This window comes from Neolamprologus multifasciatus, chromosome 11 (genome assembly GCF_963576455.1).
Source record: "Neolamprologus multifasciatus chromosome 11, fNeoMul1.2, whole genome shotgun sequence".
Lineage (NCBI taxonomy): Eukaryota > Metazoa > Chordata > Actinopteri > Cichliformes > Cichlidae > Neolamprologus > Neolamprologus multifasciatus.
The window spans coordinates 34,465,863-34,483,103 of NC_140449.1; the positions used below are offsets into that span (position 1 = coordinate 34,465,863).

A 17,241-nucleotide genomic window follows, 5' to 3' on the forward strand; every position below is an offset into this window, starting at 1 on the left:
CGTCTGCTTCTTCTGCGCCAGGTGTTGTTAATTTACCTCCACATGAGGAGAGCATCATCAGCCGTGACAGCCAACCTTCCGCCCCTTCGGACACTTTGTTGTATGTCACTGGGATTTCCGGGCATGCTTTACCTACCTTTCCTTCTCTTGCTGCCCGTGTTTGCGTCCACTGAAGCGGGGACAGCGGCCCCTCGGCCTTCGGAGCAGACAGCGCAGGTGATGAGAAAAGTTCCCCGGAGAGAAACGCCGACTGTCCTGCCGCCGCCGTACCTCCACCTCCCGGTGTTTGTGGACTCTCAAGTGCCGCTGGTGGATAAGGAGTACTTCTCTCCGCTCAGGGGCACGGGAGTGGAGCCTCTGCCCGAGCGCGTCCGGGACGTCCTGCTCCCTATTCCGCCCAAATCCACTCCGCCCAGCGTCTCGGATGTTTCCGTGAAGACTACGTGTAAGCGGACAAAGATGCAAGTCCAGGTGGAGAGGAGCCTTCTGGGAACGGGTGAAGCCCGGTCTCAGCTCAAGCTGGGCACGTGCACAGCCAGCAAATCCACGAGGGATTACCTTTATTTTGAGTATGGTCTCGGTATGTGTGGAACCAAGCGCACGGTGAGTCTCAGGCATGAAAGGGCCCCAGAGAATTAAAAACGGAAAAATTCTGATTTTCTGTTCTAGTCCGAGATGATTAACCAGTAAAAAGAGCTTTGTTTTGCGTCTTTAGTGGGTTACAGTGGACTCAGAACTGTTACACCAATGACGACATCTAAGAGGGTGAACATGTCATTTATATGCCGGGCTTTGCTCCAGTAGGTGAAACTGGGCCTGGTTCTACTTATTTCTTGGACTCACTAGAGTAGCTTTGCTTGATTTGTTTAAAAATATTCGTTTTTACCGGTTACCGGGCCAACAGCCCCAAGTTCACCCTCTGTCTGGAGCAAGAGGCCTCACCTCACTTTAAAAAAGCTTGCTTCTGATTGGTTGCCCCTGGCAAACGTAGGCTTGATCAGAAGGCGATTGGCTTTCTGTACTCACTGCCAGAGGAACTAACTTTCTGACGTCACACAGAGCCAAGAGTCGGGGGGAAACTGTTAAACTGGACCCTTGGCTCACAGGGGTTACTGTTATACACACACACACACACACACACACACACACACACACACACACACACACACACACACAGAAAATGTGAAAAAGAAAAATGATAGATGAGCTTTAAATAAGTGCATCTTTGGAGTTGCATACAGAAGCATCCATTATACTATTTCAACAATATCTGACTTTTGCTTGGCACAGCACAGGCAGGGTAAAATTATTTTTTTAGTTCAGAGCAGGAATTTTGTGCCGCTGTTTAAGCGTATTCATCTTTAAAAAGATCACAAAAATGGGAAGAAAATACTGGAAGAGATTTTTTTTTTCCCAGAACCATGCTGAACAGAATCTGCCAAAAATCCAACTTAAACAAGCGACTTATTAATCAATAAATCTGCCTTTAAATAAAACACAAAATGCTAAATATGTAGCAGGAGTAGATGCTCAAAACAAGTCACAATGAATGCAAATTTATTAACAAAACATAAGGACACAAATATTTACTGAGAGCTGGAGGACAAGTCTTTGCCCCCCTGTTCCTAGCTTCAATGACCCGTCTGTATATGCACTTATTTCTGTCACACAAATTAATCAAAGTATTGCACTATTCATCTGATTGCATAGAGAAATCGTCTGTGCTGGAAAGATGTGGACATATTTATATATTTATACCCTCGTTTGTCCACTAGGGGGCTCTGTAGTAGGACACCACAGTCAGAAAAACTTTTTTGAGTGTTTGGAGTTTTGGTCAGGTGACACAAAACACCCGATGATGTCAGCATTACTGTAAGATTTCATATTCCTATTGAACAAATAAGAAAATAATAGATATATTTCAATAAAAGTAGTTTAAATGTATGTTTCCAAAACATTTTCATGTACTGCAGTAATTTATATTTGAATTTTGTTTTTGAGTAAATCTTCAGTCATAAGATTAGGATTACATGTTGAGTAAGATTATGTGTACACCTGCTGTGATTCACTGTTGGCATTCAGCTCACTGCTCATAACTGTAGACGAAGTTTTATTTAAATGTTAATATAAAAATTCTGGTTGCAGATCATTGATAACCAGGTTGTCTATTCAAACACACTTCGTTACGACCCACCGAGACTCAAAGGACCAATCAGGCGAGTGGTGCCCTTCAACCTACCTGTGTCATGTTATTTTAACAGGTGAGCTTAAAAGATTAAATTGAGGACAGACAAACTTATTCATAACACACAAACTGTTTATTAATGCTGTTTTTCCATTTTTCTTTTAATGCTAACAACCTTTTAGGTACCAATACACCTACAAAATTGGCTACATACCAAAGGTGCCCATACGCAAGTTCTTCAAACGAGTAAAGAACGGAGCTAAATTCAGTCTGACGCCACGAAACGGTAAAGCTACAGAAATGTGTGCAGTTATTAAACCCCAGTGGATTTCGGAGGTTCTCGGTGGTCTTTGTTTATCAAATTAAATTCATTTTTGATAAACATTTTTCAATATCATTCAGAAGCAAGACCTTGATGTTAATGTGACAAATGCAAAGTTTGCAACTCTGAGCAGGTGCTAGAAACAGATTAATGTCAAAATCACTCGTGTGGCTGAGTCACTGTTTCTTTAAGCACAGTATCGTAGCGCACACCTCCACACTAATCACGAGTCTTTGGATCCAGGAGGACATTTATATCTGGAATAATGAGGTATTTTATTTAGATTACCAAACATTTAATTATTTCAATTTGATGTGTTTATGAAGATCACAAGTTAAATGTCCAGTTTTGTTGTATTTCATAAAGATAAAAAATCCTCCCTGTAGTGATTGAATCTGAATAGAAACATTAATTTCTTAAGTTGGTGCCACATTTCATCCAGATGTGTTCATAACTATTTGATTCATGCTGCTAACAAACAAACAAACAGTTTGGTGGCGCCATGGTGACGTCACCCTCATAAATATGTTGATGCTTTATGAGCTAAGATATCCAGGGAACACAAGGTTTTAATCATGTAGCAAGCTGAGTTCAGAGATTCATCCTTTGCTACTAATATTTTGTTTTTGGCACCAACTTTACTCCTGACACTTCAAGGATTTTGCAGATTGTCTGGAAAATACTTTGTCCAGTAGATATTCCGTCGATATCCAGGTGAATTTTCGCAGTTTGAGCACTTTGCAAAGCTGCTTTCACACAGCTGCTATCAAAATGGTTTGTTTTTATTGTGCGAGTGAGCTTTGCAGCTGCTTTTCCCGTCACTTTACTGCTAATTTACTGTCCTATTTTCCTTTTAGCGAAGTGGGAAAGGCTGTCCCCATCAGATCAGTACGTGCTCGGAAAGCCCATGTACTTTCAGGCCGAGGCCCTGCCCATGTCCCACGATGAAAGACTGTACATCCACTCGTGTTATGCCACTCCAGAGAAGTCCCACACATTCACGCTTAGATTCCCTGTTGTGAGAAACTTTGGGTAATGAATGTCACACGTCAAAAAAGCTGAAGCATTATTAAAAAAAAGATCATGCCATGGTCAGCTTTTTTCTCTTTCTGATAAAGATGTATGGTTGAAAGCAAAGGCGGGCGCTCCAGGTTCATCCCGTACAGAAACGATGCTGTGAGATTCTCTGTGGATGCGTTCCTGTTCAAGGGAATGATGGGCCAGGTCAGCCGAAACACAAGTGTCACCAGACTAATGTTTCATATGTTGTTGTTCTTTGCCGTAAATCGGTGATGGCTTGCATGTGTACTGAGAGGTAAGTAGATCTCGACACGTGCCTTTACCCGCTTGATTTAAAAATTTGAGTAAAGCAGAAGTCTTATATTTAAAACAAGCAAAGAGCTTCTTTATGCAGGCGCATTGTTATAATTCCTCCACATCTGTCGCTGTTAATCATTTGCTTCATGCAAATTAATTGTTTGCTAAGCCTGTGCATGTGTAACTGTAAAAATTCAGTGGTTTTGGATGGCTGACCCCTTTTTAAATTAAATTGGGTTAGATCTGGGAGTCCGTGTGGTTTGACTGAATAAAGCGATTAAAAACTAATAGAGTAAACTTGCTTTTTCTGCATCTGCTGCAGCAGCTGTACATGCACTGCATCATGTCTGTGGGCAGTTCGGTGCCTACACCCACAGCCAAGTCCTGCAACTACGACACAAAGGCCAGAAGGTTCGATTTCCCCTGAAGCTCTTCTTAAAAACGCTGCGATATGATGATATTGAAAGCGTCTGTTGTCTTTGCTGCTTTGTGCAGATGGGCTGAGCTGTATGGATCAGACACAGTGTGCAGCTGCTGTGACTCCAACTGTAGCTCTGCTGCATCCAATGGTGAATCATCACTTAAACTTTTCTTTGTTTAAAAAAAATTGTTTGCTTTCTGCTGGAATTAAATTAAATCATCTTTTCCAGAGACTCGAATAATCAGCAGTCGGCCGTGGACCATAGAACCTAAAGCGAAAGCCATCGGCTCCCTGAAGAGGAACACGATCTCCACCAAAACAACAGCGGCACCGGAGTCAGCCACGACTGAGCGGAGGTGGACGTCGCAGCCGGTGGTGACGGCAGCGCTTCCGACGGATAAGGTGGAGAAAACGGTGAAGGAGTTGGAGTGGCCGTTTGGAGGTGGTGGAGTGATGTGGACTGAGGAGGAAGGTGAGGAGAAGCAGGGGAAGGGCTCTGCTTCTGTGGAGGAGGTGATCGCAGAACCCCGCCGGATATTTGAAGAAATATTTGATTTTGACAAATAAAGCTGGAGTTTGAGCGACGAGTTTCCTCCGGGTCACTAATTTCAAACCAAATTAATTCCACTTATAATTTTGCAAAAATGTTTTCTGTGGTAAACAAGTTTGAGAAAGTTGTTGTTGATACTGAGCAAATTGATTACCTTTATTTGATTTGCATCACTACAAACAATGACCTAAATAAAGATTATTGGAAATTCAATGTCATACCTACTGAGCGATGGGTGAGAAAGTGGACACGTTCCTCGTTTGTGAGGACCAGATGTGAGAACCAGATGTTTAGGTCAAAGCACTTCAGTGTGAATTTAATGTGCAGAGACTCAGTTTAGACGTTTCTGTATTATCAATAATTATTTGGACTTCAATCACAGAGAGAAAGAAATGCAGGACTCACACTGGATCATCTCTCCAACAGTAAGAGAAGATGTGAATGCAACTAATTTCAATTCAACGAGCATTTTGTCATTTCTATTTCTGTAAAAATTCAGGCGCTGGTAGTGAAGTGTTATTTTTCACCATGTTGTCGTGCATAAGACGGCACGGCGAGAACTCGTGGGGCAGAGTGGTGCAGTGGTCAGCGCCGTCGCCTCGCATCAAGAAGATTGTTGGTTTGAATCGAGCAGCCAGCTGCGCCCTTCTGTGTTTACATGTTCTTCTTGTGTCCACATGGTTCTTCGTGGTTATGCAGAGATCCTCCCATGGTACAAAAACAAGCAAAGGCATAGCCATCCTAAATTGAAGGTGTGATTGAATGACCACCCGTCTTGTGTGTGTGCCCCACTTCTCTCACCCTGTGACAGGGTGATAGTGGGTGGATGAATGGATGTTATAGTCTTGTATACAGTTGGTCTTCTGTTTAGATCCCGAGGAGTTTTACGCACTTCTACACTGACTGAACATCTCAGACCCAAAGGCTACATCCATCTTTTGTAAATGGAAAATCTGCATCCAGCTTCTTGTTAGCTTGTTTATTATGAATTAAAAGATTTGCTGTGCTATAATTGAATATAGGACCATCTAAGGTGTCTTGTGCTGCTGTAAGGCGTGTGGGATCTTTGAGGATGTCCTGGGGTCTCTGATGACAGATGGTTTGGGTTTTGTGGGCTGCAGTATGGGACCTTTGGTCAACTTTCCTCCGAGTGGATTGGGTGGTTGTTGTTGTTGTTGTTGTTGTTGTTTTTAACTGTAAACATAAAATCAGATCTTTTTTTCCTCATACAGGCGTTATTTATTAGCTTTACATCAAGCATTTATTTTATTGCTACATGTTAATTCTGTACAATTTCCCTTTTACAAAAAGTCAGGGATAACTGTTTTTACCTGTGAAGTGAAAAGAACAGTTGTAGGTCTGTTATGCTACTATGACGTCTGTCTTTACAACAGTCAATATCAAACAAAGTATTTTACAGATGTGTGAAAAAAATTCATAACTGAATAACCGTTAATATAGTATATTATGAGTTTATTTATAAAACTCCTGGAAGCATACAATACCAGGGTTAATATACCCTCATGTTTGTCCGTGGTTTTTGTTTTTTTTGGGTTTTTTGTTTTGAGACGGAACGTAACAAAGACAACTTAATAATGCCTTTAAAATTTGAATGATGGCGTCATTTCGCCTTCTTTCAACAGAGTTCAGCTCGATGGCAGGTGAGACGGAGCGTGCTTTGGTGCACTTGGGTTCCTCTCCTGTTTTTGTTTTCTGTTCAGTTGGCATCGTGCTCAGTAGTACGAGCTCAGGTGGGAGTGAGTGGCAGGATGTCTGGTCATGGCTGACCCAGGATAGATGGGGCTGTTGGGTGAGTTCCAGTACGGTGACGGTGGGCCGAAAAAGTTCCCAGGGGAGACGGGCATAGGTGCAGGATGGCCACCCATGAAGTTCATTTTGGGCTGGTGGCTGTGGTAGGTCTGGACATAAGACATCTCATTCTGGTACTTGACAATCCCACCATCTCCTGAGTGGTTCTGGTGTGCCTGCGAGATGCCTTGGAAGTCAAATTTGTAGGCGTAGCGCTTGCCGTGCACCTTAGTCATGATGTTCTTGTCGTAGTAGTAGCGCAGGGCACGGCTCAGCTTGTCGTAGTTCATGTTTGGCTTGCTCTTGCGCTCACCCCAGCGTTTGGCCACTTCGTCCGGGTCGGTCATCTTGAACTCGCCATTGGTACCCTCCCAGGTAATGATGCTGGCATTGTTGCTGTCAGACAGAAGCTCCAGAAGGAACTGCCACAGCTGGATCTGCCCTGAGCCTGGGAGGATAAACGCAGGAGAGTTAAGGCACTGAGTTCTGATTTAACAGTGACTGCATGCTCAAAACAAGAAAGGAAACTGTTTGTGCCTATATTTATTTATTTTCAAGGAATACAATCATCAGTATTTAAAAATGTAAACAGGTCGGCTTTAAAATTAGCATTTAAATTTGTGTAAAGTTTATTTTTCCAATTTCTAAATGAGTTCTCTGAAGTCTTGACAGGAAAAAAGTCAAATAAAACACTTTTAGTTTCCAGGATAAGTGAGTGAATAAATACAGAGTTAGGGTAACTTGGCTACTTCAGCCTCATCATGGATCCATTTGCTCTTGGATAGCTCGTCAGGTTTTCTGAGTGTAACGAGTTCCAAACAAAAGTCAGAATATGCTTTATTTGTTTTCCGAGCAAATGTGACCTTTTCACTGTGTGGCTTGGTTGAAGTGAAAGACATCAGGGCAGAAACCTACCCACAGGCCTGTGAGTGCTGGGGTCAGGGAGCTTGTATGCACTTTGTTTGCCTGTTCGGTTCTTGGATGAGTTGAGGGCTTGGCCTTCTGTGAGGAAACAGCAGGGCAAACAGTCATTTTGGTGAGAGGGAAGCCGGATTTTGTCATAGCGTGATGACACAACAGCTGTTGCTTGGTGTTTACTCCACTTTGGAAAGTAAGTGCATGTGTGCCAGCCCTTCCTTGCTTGCCTTTATCTCATGATGCCAAAGCAGACAGTGTAAAGGCCTCATTTGTATCGTCCTTGTCTATTTATCTTGATGATGGTTCAGATTCTTACCTGGGTTGGCTAGCCGACTGCTAATGGGTCCTAATGTCTGATATGGGTCTGTGAAGAAGAAAAGGAATGTTACTTTTACACATTGTCACTTTAATATTAATGCTCCAAGATTTAAATGCCCTGAAATGAGTTAAAACACATTTCCTTGCACACATGAGCATAATTCAAGCTGAGATTGAAGAAACGCTCGATCAATCAGAGCTCTGAATGTGGTCTTTTGAGGTTAGTTCAGATGTTCTAACGTGAGCACAATGAAACCTGCCAAACTAATAATGCCTAAGAGATGTGTGATCAGTTCACCACTTTAGCCACAACCAATATTTGATCGTCTCCAACTGTTAAATGATTGCAGTCAGATTTGTTTCAGCAGTTTCTTTGGTGATCCTGTGACCTTTCAGGCCACAAGCTTTGTGTCTGTCTTCACAATTTGACTGGATTTCTGTGACTTAACAAAGTTTAGGTTTGTGCATCAGTTTAAAACTAACAGCATTGTCCCATATTGTGCTTGTGGTGAGTTGGCTAAGAAGGAAATAATTGTTAGATGAAGCTCGTTGACTCGATAGACTGAAAACAAACATTTAAAAAGGCACCGATGTCATTTGCATATCGTTTTGTGCGACTTTCCCATACTTCCTACAGTGAAGGGTGCAATGAGTTATAGAGCCAAAGAAGAAGAAAATGTTAGCAGTAAACCAGGATCTGCCTAAACATGTGGTCTCCGTACCTTGCCCAATCCTTGGAGCAGGCTCTGTAACTCGTGTACTGTGCTGGTGCTCCATTGAAGAACCTAAAAAAATAATAAAACTTGTGTATAATGTGTGAAATTGTTTGATTTTTCTGCTGCGTTAAAGCCAGAGAAAATGCAAAACCCATTGGGTGTTCTTGCATGAAAAGCTTATCCTTATTATCGGTTTCATATCGTCTTTTTTTCATACCTTTAGGCACTGTAGTCATGGTGTTTGTCGGCCAGCTGTTCCTGCGGCTGATCTCATCAAAACTGTTCTCTGTATGAACACAAACACAGTGAGGATGAGACCAGACACCGACGAGCAGTAAAATCTTTGAAGTGGACATTAAGACGAGTGAGCTATAGTAGGAAGGAAGTTTAGTAAACCGAGACCACAATGATAAGGCTTTGGAGGTCTTGAGATGACCCGTAGTTTCTTGGGAGAGCATTCTTTTGTTCAGACCACCCTTGTTGCCACAAGATTGTGAATTTTGTCCCAGGAGCCGAAGCCATACCCCCTCATTTCCTTTGTCGGTGCAGCTGTTTCCTGTTTGAAACTGGCTGTTGAGTTTGGACTCGTCGGTTTTGGGGCCAATGTTGTGCCAAGGAGCCTTTCAGACTTTGGCACTGGGCAACATGGTTCTGAAACTCGGCACATCATTTTTAAATCCTTAAGTGTTCAGGTAGTTCAGGCCTCTGTTAAAACCCTGAGCTCATGAGCTTTGATTTCATTCAGGGTTTTTTGTTTGTTTTGGGTTTTTTTTGGTAATATGGCACCAATTCACAACAATGGTTCTCTCAAGCAAGGTTATTGTAGTTAACTAAAACTAAACTCTAAAACTAGATGTAAAAACCCCCCAAAATATTTTACGGAACAAAAAAATAGACTTGGAAAATACAACTGAAACAATTTTGTGAACTTGGAAAACTAACGAATGAAACAAAAATATAGAGGACGTTTTATTACTTCGTACTTTAGTCAAATTTAATCACAGTTTGTCTTGGATGTCTACAAAATGTAAGTCAACTGTGTTTTTATTGTAAGACCTGTGCTGACCCTGACACATGCCCTCCACACAATAATAATAAAAACTCAAACTAAAATGAGCAAACCTCCTCCTCAAGCTAGACTTAAGTCTGTTCAGTTCATTTCAGTTTTATTTATATAGTCCCAAATCACAACAACAGTCACCTCAAGGCTTTGTAGTCAAATGAAATGGAAATTGATGAAACAACACAAAACTATAATAACTCTGAACTCAAGGCGAGAACCCCAATAATCAGATGATCGTAGGCGACACAAGTCAAAGGAAGAGACCCCCACCAGAACCCGGCCCCCACAGAGAGGGGCTGTGGGTGATGGAAATGGAAAAAACCACCAGTTGCATCAAGCAACCTGAAACCCAGACTATGACTAATAGCAAACTGTGGCAAACATGAACTACTGCACAGTTGTGCAGTGAGTACTACAAGTTGAATGTCCAGTAACTGAGTGTAGATGCTAATGTGTCCTGATCCACCTCAAACAGAAACACTTTATCAATGCTGAGACACATCAGTACTTACTACAAGCTACTCCCTCCTACACAAGCTGTACAGGAAGCCATCTGTTTCACCTCAGGGTCACTCATCAGTTATTAATCATTTGTTGTCACATGAGCCAAGGTGTAGAAAAAAATGTGGGGGTCAAGGTGTGAAACATCTCTAAGACTTTGCCCCACCATCATGTAATCCAGGGATGGGGAACTTCAGGCCTCAAGGGCCGGTGTCCTGCAGGTTTTAGACATTGCCCTGAGTCAACACACCTGGATCAGATGATTAGCTCATTACCAGGCCTCTGGAGAACTTCAAGACATGTTGAGGAGGAAATTTAACCATTTAAATCAGCTGTGTTGGATCAAGGACACATCTAAAAGATATATTTTTAATTTAACTCTTGGTTCTGTATGATGTCAGACATCTCTACCCATGACTACAAAGCCCCACCCAGCTCAGATACTCTGTTTATGAGGGGCAGCCAATCACAAGAAGTTGTCTTAAAGGAGAAACTGCTACAATGTCTTCTTTCAGATGGAGGATTAAGGGGGCGCATATAGATGCATATAGATTATTTTGAATAGTGATGATACTAAGCTACTTGAATATAGTACAGCAATTAAAGTATGAAACAAAAAAAGCCCAACGGGTTCATTTTGAATCCTCCAATTAAAATCATACCACAGTATCTGCTATGAATGCTTAAAGTGCATAATAGTGCTCATGCTCAACAGTTACAGAGTACACCAAGTGCAGTTTACTGGTCATGGTAGAAAGCCTAGTTTGAACTACTGTATTTTTTTTTATTATAAATCTTTTAGGTAAGTAGTTTGGTAGCAAACCAGTAAACCAAGACAGTTATGCTGTGTGTATTATTAGAAAATGTAACCTCAGAGTTCAGGACATCATCTAAATAAGAGTCTGCAGTGAGGTTTAGAGGAAAGATTGCTGTTCACATAAACCTGAAACAAGATAAGGTTGGAAATCCTGACGTCACACAATGGTTTCATTTACTGTAGCTGTTTTTGTGTGTGTGTGTGTTTTTATGTTTGTGTGATCAGCAACCTTTAAACACAGCTACTAGAAAAATGCAGTGCAGGAGAAAGAAACGTATTGTTTTCCTCTGAAATGTAAGACTAAACACATAAAAACACCCTAAAATCAAATTATTTTGAGGTGCCCATAATTTACTTTAACTACAATACTCGAGTAAACATCCACCACTGCATTTTAATTAAAAACTGATTTGTTTTTATCATTTCAGTATCAGATTTGATGATTGTGATGGTTTTGCTGCAGAAAGTGCAGTGACTGGTGAAATTCTAACAGCCAAGCCTTTTATACATGTCAGTCCTGCACAGTTGTTATCGTGACCTCATTTTGAAGAATGACCACAATATTATGACCTGTTCTATTTTTCAGAACCCTAACATCCTGCATTAAATGGAAATATATTTTTATAGAAACGATGCATAAAATAAAAATGCACCTCCCTTCAGATTTGGTTTTAATGCCCCACTTGGTAAATAACTGTCCCAGTAAACCAAAACCTCAAATTAGAATTTATTTATTAACTTAACACAAGTCAGCTAATCAGCTTCATCTGGACGATGAAGGTATAACTGAATTTGATTACAGTTCACCCCAAAATGAACCTTGCATGACCCCAAGAAATGTCGTCCTTTCCTTGAACGTAATGCAATTAATTCACAATAACTTTGTGGTGCTGAAAGCGGCAAAAACAAAAAATACATCTGAGAACCTAAGCAGCCGTGTGTCTTACCAGAAATCGTGACCAGGTTACTGAAAACCTCCACAAACCTTGTTGTGAGTGGTTTCATGTAGGAACTATTTGTTTCTATCAAACTACACCCGCTAACTGTATCGCAGTGCAGAAGGAAGTGCGTATCTGACACTAGGCCTCGTGCTCGTGACGGAAGGTAAATATTACCAACACTGCCTCTTTGAACTGAACTGTGAAGTTAGCTAGCTGTGCACTACTTTTGGGGGATGGGTGCAGACAGTCGAAAGCAAAATGAATACATTAAAATATATTTATAGTCAATTCTGAGGTGAATTGCACCTTTTAATATATGTGGAATCAGAGGATAACTGAACAACTTTGATGTTAGTGTTGCTAATTATGATTTTTCACTAAGCAACAACACAAAATCCCTCATGTTAGGTGTTAAAACATTTAGGACCTCATCACACAAAGAAGCTGATTAGGAGAATGTGTTGTCCTGAAAATGGGTGAAATGTGTCAGAGGTTGATCTCACCTGTTTTCACCTGTCTGGGCGGCTGTTGTTGTGGTGGTGTGTTGTTGGTGGGAGTTGTTGGGTAGGAGAACGTTGGACTACCTGGGAAAAAAATATTCAAGAATGAAATAAAAATCAATGTTATATTATTTTAAATATGCACAGCAGAGTAGAAAGAGTAGTGTCTGTCCTGTGTGTCAGAAGAATAACATAACTGTGGGGTGGGGGTCCTTTGTTTTTCCTGTTGCTTCAACAGACTCGACTTTTTGGTCCAGCCAGTTGAAAAGAATGGACTGTGAATGCCTCGTGAACCGGTACGATAACTTGAAGGTGAAAACTCAGGATCTATCAAAGACTGAGGTGCCAATTCACCAGAACAATTCTGGAAGGATCTGAGAGGACCATTTCCTGTGATACTGAAAGAAATACTTTTACAAACACTGCATCGTTTTCTGCAGTAAATTAATCACCACGGCTGTTTTTGTTTCACTACTTTTTAATCTTTTTTAAATCTGCTTTCGAACATTTAAAACCTCAAACCTTTTCCTGCAACTTTTACTTTTTGTCTGCTTCCCTAACCTCGAGGCTACTAAGCACCCACGTTGTCTTCCTCACAGCCCACCCTCAGTGCAAAACTGGATGTTGTTCATTTGTCCACCTCTCGTCGAACCAGCTCAGACACGATGACTGCAGTGATTTGCACTCGTCAAACTGCTGCTGCTTCAGTCACAAACACTTGGTAAATTATGTAATGTAGTACGGATCCAAACTCATGGTGACGTACGTGTGTTACGCGAAACACAGGAAACCTGCGTTTGCAAAGAGGAACAGTGGCCACAGCGCTCAGTGAAGACCACAAATTTGGTTAACAGAACAACAAACGAGAGGCTGAAGTGACATCATGTTCCTCAAAACAAAAAACATCAACTCTTTATTTGCCCCCAATGAATCTGCGTTTGTCTTAACTGCACTGATACCTGGGTGGAGTTTATTTATCAGTAAATCCAATTCTGAGATAACAAACCTCAGGAAAAATATTTTAAAAATCCAAATGCACACTTTCAAAAAGGGTTTTTGCTGCAATTCTTTTCCGAGTGTTTAATTTCAGAAGATCTTCATTACACGGACAAAAATGGAAATGCTTCAGTGAGACTGAAGCGAGACTAAAGCAGCTGCGTCGGGGAACTGTTAGATCCTCGTGTTCGATACATTTCTGCCACTTGAAAACCTTTGAAATCTGCGAGACATGTGAACAATGTTACCAGCTGCAGAGCAAGATCTCACACGTGAAGCCAGCCTTACTCTGCCGGAGGTAATTGAGGTGCGAGAGCAGGATGTCTGCATTGTAGGCCGACGTGAGCCGCATCATGTCGTCTTTGGTCATCTTGCACAGGGCTTTCCCATCAAGCGCTTGGAAAAGCATGACATCCACCTGCTCCAGGACGTACTCCTTGATGGCCCAGTCCAGCCACTGGCGCACGTGGTCCTGCGTCCACACCTCGGGATCTGGAATTGAAGAGAAGCGCTTAGTCATTTATTACACTTTCACTCATGTTTGGCATTTTTTGAAGAGTTGAACATCCTTTGTGAGGCTGTTCTGCTTTTTGTGTATCAGAAACTTTCAAACAGGAAATTGTAGAAGCTACTTACTGGGGAATTACCATAAATTACTCTGATTAATCTGGTCACTGATTTCCTGTGAAAATACTTCCAGGAGTGGCTAGCTCAAGCAGTAACTTCAGCTTTGATGTGAAGACGTTCACACGAGTTTAAAACCTGGATTTTGTTTAACTCAGCACTGCAGCCTGAATGTGAAGATTATTATGATTTTAATTTTTACAAAATTGTAGTTTTACCTTTATGATGTCAGGAAAATTACGTTTTCCAAAATGTCAGGAAGGAATCTTTAAATACCAGCAGTGCTCGCCTGTAATCCTTCACACCATCACATTGGGGGGGATGAAAGAGTCAACAGTGTAAAGAGCACTCTGCTAAATACGACCTGTTTGTTTTGGAGGTCATGAAAGTGCTGATTAACACCGGATACTTCTTAGTGATTCTGATAGTGATTGTAAAATAGGTGGTAGGGTGGGAATAACCACACTGTCAAAACGGATAACACACCCCTAACCAGAGAACACGTTTAAATGGGTCCTGCTTATATTTATAGTCATAAAAGTTCATCCAGTGGAGCCATTCAAAGGGTATCTGGTGATCTCTAAAGGGCTGTGAAGTCAACTGAAATTTGAGGCCTGGATTGTTTTTCTTTTTTCTTTTAATAAATCAATAGTCATCTTAAAATTTATGACAACCCTTTTGTTATATTTACATGCATAATTAGGAAAATTACATTTAAAATAAGCTGTTCTTTGGTTTCAGCCACGTGTTTTCTCTTTTTGTTTTTTTCTTCTGTTCAACTGCTTCTCCATCTGCGCTCTTGATTTCCCCGAAGGGCTCAATATTCAGGAAGTAAATAATGACATAGAAATATTACAGTGGCTTTGACAAAGCCGTCTATATTTATGTTCATTAAGCATATTTCATGTACTTGGGAGTGTTTTGTCCTCCCAAGTGAGTAATTTGGCCAATAGTCTGTCCACTAACTCTGTGCTCCAGTTTTAATAAGGGAAGTTCTCATCTTTTAGTTGTATATATCTTGACAATGCATTGACATGCATTAGTGTTGTAGTGCCGGTTGGTGGGACTGAAAATGGCCCATCAGCTGTGTGTTTAAAGTTAAATTATTATGAAGCGCTGAAAGGCTTTGAAACTTCTAATAATGAAAAAAGATTTTAATATTCGATTTGCACACAAACTGGGAATAAATGACAAAAACATTGGTTGTAGCTGTTGGCATGATGACATTGTATATAATTTGTATTATTTCTTTATCTTGTCAAGATTGTAAATTGTTTAAGCTGTACATTACTTTGTTTTGTTTTTTGTAGTCAACGTTTTGGTGCTTTTATTTTGAAAGTCAAGTTCGCTTCCAAGTTGCGCTAGTTTCCTCTTTGGGTAGAAAGAAGAAAAACACCTGTAAGCGCGCAGAAAGGATGGTTTTTATTGAAAGACATGTTAAGTGGACTTTAACTACACACGGTTAAAGGAAACCTCAGAAGAACGGCGGCTAATTCCCTTTTATTTACGAGGTATTTATTTATTTATCGTGTTGTTGTACAGTGTTTTTACTGCTGTGTTTTACGCTGAGTTTTATTTTGTTAATGCTGTATAGTTTTCACGGTGGCTTTGGAGAGAAGTCTTCAAATAAACCAGTGACAGAAAACCACTTTGCCTGTGCTTCCAGGGAATTATATTGGTATTGATGGTCCCGGTCTGCTATTGGTCAAATTATTATTGTAAAGGTGAAACATTGGTGTGAGTCCAATATTTCATAATCTACATACAATACATGTTAAAAAAAACAAAACATTTTTGAGTAAACTCTGATTACACGTTTGTTCAGACATAGAAAATTTTTTTTTAATCTCTCCCCTTTGCCATATGTCATTAGTCAATATTTAACCAGCTTCCTTACTGATATAATCTGCAGAAATAATAACGAACATATTTCTGATATATATACACCGCATGATGAAATTTCCTAAACTCTACTTATTGTTTTTTACTCATTCTAGCCTTAAAAGTATGTTTTTTTTAAATCGTGTTGTAGTAATATGCATCTCACGGAGATAGACTTCATCTTGAATATTTGTTTTTGCACATTTGGATTTTCATTGTCTTTTTTTGTTATAGTTTGAGGGATCCAATACACATTCTTGTTCATTTATATAATGCTGAATATTGTGCTCTTTAATTGTATCCTGTGTGCTAAGAGCCTAACATGTTTTTAAGCTCAAGTCAGAGGCAGCTTCAGCTTGGCTTGGTGTTGATCTGTTCAAATATACCTGGTCCGATTCAGGAAGCTCATTTCCAGCAGCAAACAATGACTGTATGCTGTGAACTGGCTGTGATATCGGACGGCAGCTTCAGCTCTGAGCGGACGTTATCCTGCCCTTTAGCTCCTGATTGTTCTGATCAACACGTGTTGCTGTGATGCAACATCCGTGTATTATAAGGCAGAATAACTCTGTGATGGTGACTCACGGATGATTTTTACATTAATTTTAAATTCATCCACCTCACCTGCCAGTTGAAACGTGCACCGAAACATGCTGTCTGTTTAACGAATCTCAGGGGATGACAAAATCAGGGAAGCTGTGACAGAGGAAGACTTTAGATGACTGGACCGGTGATTCATAGCAGCGATAAAAGGGACAGCAAACTGAACTACTCAGCTAGAAATGACACATCGGCGTGTTTAATCCAGTTTGTGCATGGACGATTTTTTTCCTCTGCAAACAGAGAGATCGGTGCATTTTTCACATCGCTCAGCTGAAACAAACTTGCATCGACACCACGACTTATAAAAACGATGCATTGAATTAGTCGCAGCGGCACATCCTTCCTGTTTTGTCATGTTCACATTCGTCTGATGAGTATCAGCCTCGTGTGTATTAAATATTAGGGCTGGTGTTGTTCTGTTCTCTCAGAAGATCAACAAATGTGAAAAGCAGCCGATGATATCAGTCTCATTCATTTCAGATTTTTTTAATACCTTTCAAATGTGCACTTTTTAAAGATAGTCAACTTTAAAATGTTGAAAATCTTTTTTTTTGTTTTTTGTTTTTTTTGTTTATGTTGCAAAATGTGTTTATGTTGTGGTGTGTTGTCTAGATTGTCATTGTTTTATTTATGTTTAAAGTGTTTAAAATGTGTACTTTTTAAAGATAGATACTGTAGTTTCTGTAGAAGAATGTGAAGTAAACATTTGTTTATTTATTGTTGGAGCTTTTTATTCATTATTTTTATTATTTTGAAATT

The 17,241-nt window shown here is 40.5% G+C and overlaps 2 protein-coding genes across 7 annotated transcripts in view; one reads left to right on the plus strand and one right to left on the minus strand.

The window, feature by feature from the left end:
- zp3d.2 (zona pellucida glycoprotein 3d tandem duplicate 2) lies at nucleotides 1-7,893 on the plus strand. 2 transcript variants are annotated; one of them, XM_085177256.1, is made up of 8 exons: nucleotides 1-603; nucleotides 2,146-2,261; nucleotides 2,368-2,471; nucleotides 3,365-3,539; nucleotides 3,626-3,731; nucleotides 4,150-4,235; nucleotides 4,320-4,393; nucleotides 4,475-7,893. In XM_085177256.1, the coding sequence occupies exons 1-8, from the start codon at nucleotides 43-45 to the stop codon at nucleotides 4,810-4,812; spliced, it is 1,560 nt and encodes a 519-aa protein (XP_085033382.1). In that variant the 5' UTR covers nucleotides 1-42; the 3' UTR covers nucleotides 4,813-7,893. The 2 variants fall into 2 exon arrangements, with proteins under 2 accessions (XP_085033382.1, XP_085033381.1); XM_085177255.1 differs by having other exon boundaries at nucleotides 2-603; nucleotides 4,147-4,235.
- The window catches only part of fli1rs (Fli-1 proto-oncogene, ETS transcription factor-related sequence), a 22,532-nt gene continuing 11,542 nt past the window's right edge, over nucleotides 6,252-17,241 (minus strand). For 2 of the 5 annotated variants that reach the window (XM_085177259.1, XM_085177257.1), the window contains exons 4-10: nucleotides 13,645-13,866; nucleotides 12,382-12,462; nucleotides 8,774-8,842; nucleotides 8,563-8,625; nucleotides 7,839-7,886; nucleotides 7,520-7,606; nucleotides 6,252-7,052 (exon numbers count right to left, since the gene is read on the minus strand). In XM_085177259.1, coding sequence (XP_085033385.1) covers nucleotides 6,529-7,052; nucleotides 7,520-7,606; nucleotides 7,839-7,886; nucleotides 8,563-8,625; nucleotides 8,774-8,842; nucleotides 12,382-12,462; nucleotides 13,645-13,866 — 1,094 coding nt within the window. In that variant the 3' untranslated portion in view covers nucleotides 6,252-6,528. The remainder of the gene's footprint in view (nucleotides 7,053-7,519; nucleotides 7,607-7,838; nucleotides 7,887-8,562; nucleotides 8,626-8,773; nucleotides 8,843-12,381; nucleotides 12,463-13,644; nucleotides 13,867-17,241) is intronic. The other 3 variants (XM_085177258.1, XM_085177260.1, XM_085177261.1) reach the window with 3 other exon arrangements.